General features: G+C 53.8%; 1 protein-coding gene across 8 annotated transcripts in view; it reads right to left on the bottom strand.

Moving 5' to 3' along the window:
- Window positions 1-2,825, bottom strand: part of TRPM4 (transient receptor potential cation channel subfamily M member 4) — a 53,789-nt gene that overhangs the window by 29,629 nt on the left and 21,335 nt on the right. For 7 of the 8 annotated variants that reach the window (XR_001817009.2, XM_037728484.1, XM_037728486.1 and 4 more), the window contains 3 exons: window positions 1,847-1,959; window positions 636-980; window positions 333-467 (listed from right to left, as the gene is read on the bottom strand). Coding sequence is in view for 7 of the 8 variants with exons in the window: in XM_037728484.1 (XP_037584412.1) it covers window positions 333-467; window positions 636-980; window positions 1,847-1,959 (593 nt within the window). In the remaining variant the exon portion in view is untranslated. The remainder of the gene's footprint in view (window positions 1-332; window positions 468-635; window positions 981-1,846; window positions 1,960-2,825) is intronic. The other variant, XM_037728485.1, reaches the window with a different exon arrangement.

Here is a 2,825-nt window from a genome sequence, read left to right as displayed (position 1 = left end):
CTACTAAAAATACAAAAATTAGCTGGGCATGGAGGCATGCGCCTGTAATCCCAGCTACTCAGGAGGCTGAGGCAAGAGAATCGTTTGAACCCGGGAGGTGGAGGTTGCGGTGAGCCGAGACTGTGCCACTGCACTCCAGCCTGGATTGGATGATAGTAAGCGAGACTCCGTTTCAAAAAAAAGAAAGAAAAAGGAAGAAGTTGGAGGCATATATCAGGGGTGGAAGATGGGGCAGCTGTCAGGTGATGTCAGGGGTCTGGGAATTGCATGGTGAACACTGGCATCCAGTGGGCTAAAGGACAGGGATGCAGGAGCACTAAGTCACCACTCACCTTCTCCCAGAAGTACATGGCCATCTGTGCCCTGTTCAGCAGCAGAGCCCAAAGGAGCAGGTCACTCCAGGGGGCCTGCCCAAGGCCAGTGTCCAACGAGGGCCTTGAGGGGGCCTTGTCCGGGAGTAGACACATCTGCCAGCAAAAGGAGGCGTGGTGAGGACTAGCCACTCCCCAACACTGGCCACTGCCACCTCTGCCCCTGGTTGGCCACACCCCCTGCTCTGGCCATGCCCCGTCCCTGACGTAGTCCTGCTCCAAGTCCCTCCGGGGGTCCCCACTCCAGCTTTGCGCAGTCCTTACACTCTCCTCGAAGCCCTGGCCTGGGTGAGGTTCCGAGGTGCCCCCGGTGGGGTAGCTCGGTGCACACATCTTCCCCAGAAGTATCCTCAGCACATGTCCCACATCAGGGAGCTGGAGCTCCGCAGCTTCCCCTTTTAGGACTGGGGCTTTGGTGCCTGCACCGTGGGACGCCTGGTCCAAAAGGCTGTGGATGAGCGAGTTGGGGGGCGCCGCACTATAGAGTTGGGCCAGGCGCGTCGGGGTCAGGAAGTGGCCCAGGCTGAGGCCGTGGGAGATGAGCAAGCGCACGAACTCGGGCCGGTCATTCAGCAGGGCGTCCATGAGGGAGGCCTCGAGATGGAAGGACTGGTGGGATGAATGGGGGAAGAGATTAGCTCAAAGGTTAAGGACAAGAGACAAGGGTATAAGGAACAGATGGATGGGTGGATGAATGGATGGATGGATAGGTGGGTGGATGGAAGGAAATATGGATGGATGGATGGATAGATGAATGGATGGATAGACAGATGGATGATGGATGGATGGATGGATGGATGGATGGAAGGAAATATGGATGGATGGATGGATAGATGAATGGATGGATGGATGGATGGACAGATGGATGATGGATGGATGGATGGACAGATGAATAGATAGATGGATGGATGAATAGACGGATGGATGGATGGATGGATGGACAGATGGATGGAGGATAGATGGATGGATGGACGGATGGATAGATGGACGGATGGACGGATGGACAGACGGATGGATGGGCGGATGGACAGATGGATGGATGGACAGATGGATGGATGGACGGATGGACAGATGGATGGATGGACAGATGGATGGAGGATGGATGGATGGATGGACGGATGGATAGACGGACAGATGGACGGATGGACGGATGGATGGACGGATGGACAGACGGATGGATGGATGGATGAATGGATGGACAAATGGATGGGTGGATGGATGAAGAGATGGATGAATGAAAATATGATGGATAGATGGATGTACGGAGTGGATAAATAGATAGACAGACAGATGGAGAGATGGGGAGAGAGAAAACAGGAGAGGCCATATGGACAATCAGAGATCGATGGACAATTAAGGGAAGGCTAGACAGGCCATAATGGAAGGCAGGGTGGAGAGGTGCCCAAGAAGACAGGGAGGGAGGAGAGCACAGTCCCTTTGTCAGGATGCCCAACCCTCAGGCCCTGACCCCTCACCCGCCACTGGATGTCCCCCCGAAAGAGTTCACTCTGGGCAATGTCCACGCGGTTCCAAGCCACAGCCAAACGCAGCTCATCCAGGTAAGCTGAGGCCTCTGAGCTTCCACAGGCTGGAAGGATGAGAGGGAGAAGGGTCAAGAAGTCAGGGGAGGAGGGACATCTGATGAAGGTCTATTTTGTTTCTATTTTACATGCCTGACTTTTAAACTCTGCGTAAAGGGGGTGCTACTGGGCAGAGCATGGGGCTCTTTAAGCAGTCAGGTTAGCATAGGCATAAGGTCATTTGGCTCAGGGCCAGAGCACAGACCACTAGCTATGGCCCCCAAGAAGAAAGAAAGGGAATCACTTACTCATTTAGTATTTATTGAGGTATGTTATGGACCAGGCAGTGGAGGGGATGGAGAGAGAAATCGGATATAGTTTCTACCCTGAAGGAGCTGGTTCTATTGGGGGAGATATGTCTCCCCGACATATAACTACCCTCAGAATGCACGGTGCCCTCAGAGGTGGGTAAATATGATTAGGGCTCAGAGGAGGCTATGGTCACAGAGGTATAGAGTGGCCCGAGAGAGCTCCTGGAGGACGGGTGCTGAGGTAGCGCCTTGAAAGACCACCAGCGTCGGGAGGTGTGTGTCTAAGGTGGGAAAGGAGCGTTCAAAGCAGCAGGAACAGCAGAAGCCAAGGCGGGGTACGAGAAAACACAGCAGCCGATGACAAAAGAGAATCACTCTGATTTCTGAAACTTGGGGCATGTTGTAAGGGAAAGAGGTGACGACAGCGGAAAGTGAGATTGGAAAAAATCTGAACATGAGAGTGACTCTGAGAGACCCTGGAGGTCACTGACACCTCAGGAGAGAGCAAGCAACCTTTAAAAACTTGATCCAGGCTGGGCGCGGTGGCTCACGCCTGTAATCCCAGCACTTTGGGAGGCCAAGGCGGGTGGATCACAAGGTCAAGAGATCGAGACCATCCTGGT

Source organism: Cebus imitator, unplaced genomic scaffold, assembly GCF_001604975.1.
Source record: "Cebus imitator isolate Cc_AM_T3 unplaced genomic scaffold, Cebus_imitator-1.0 Scaffold266, whole genome shotgun sequence".
Lineage (NCBI taxonomy): Eukaryota > Metazoa > Chordata > Mammalia > Primates > Cebidae > Cebus > Cebus imitator.
This window is presented reverse-complemented; position numbering and strand designations above follow the sequence as displayed.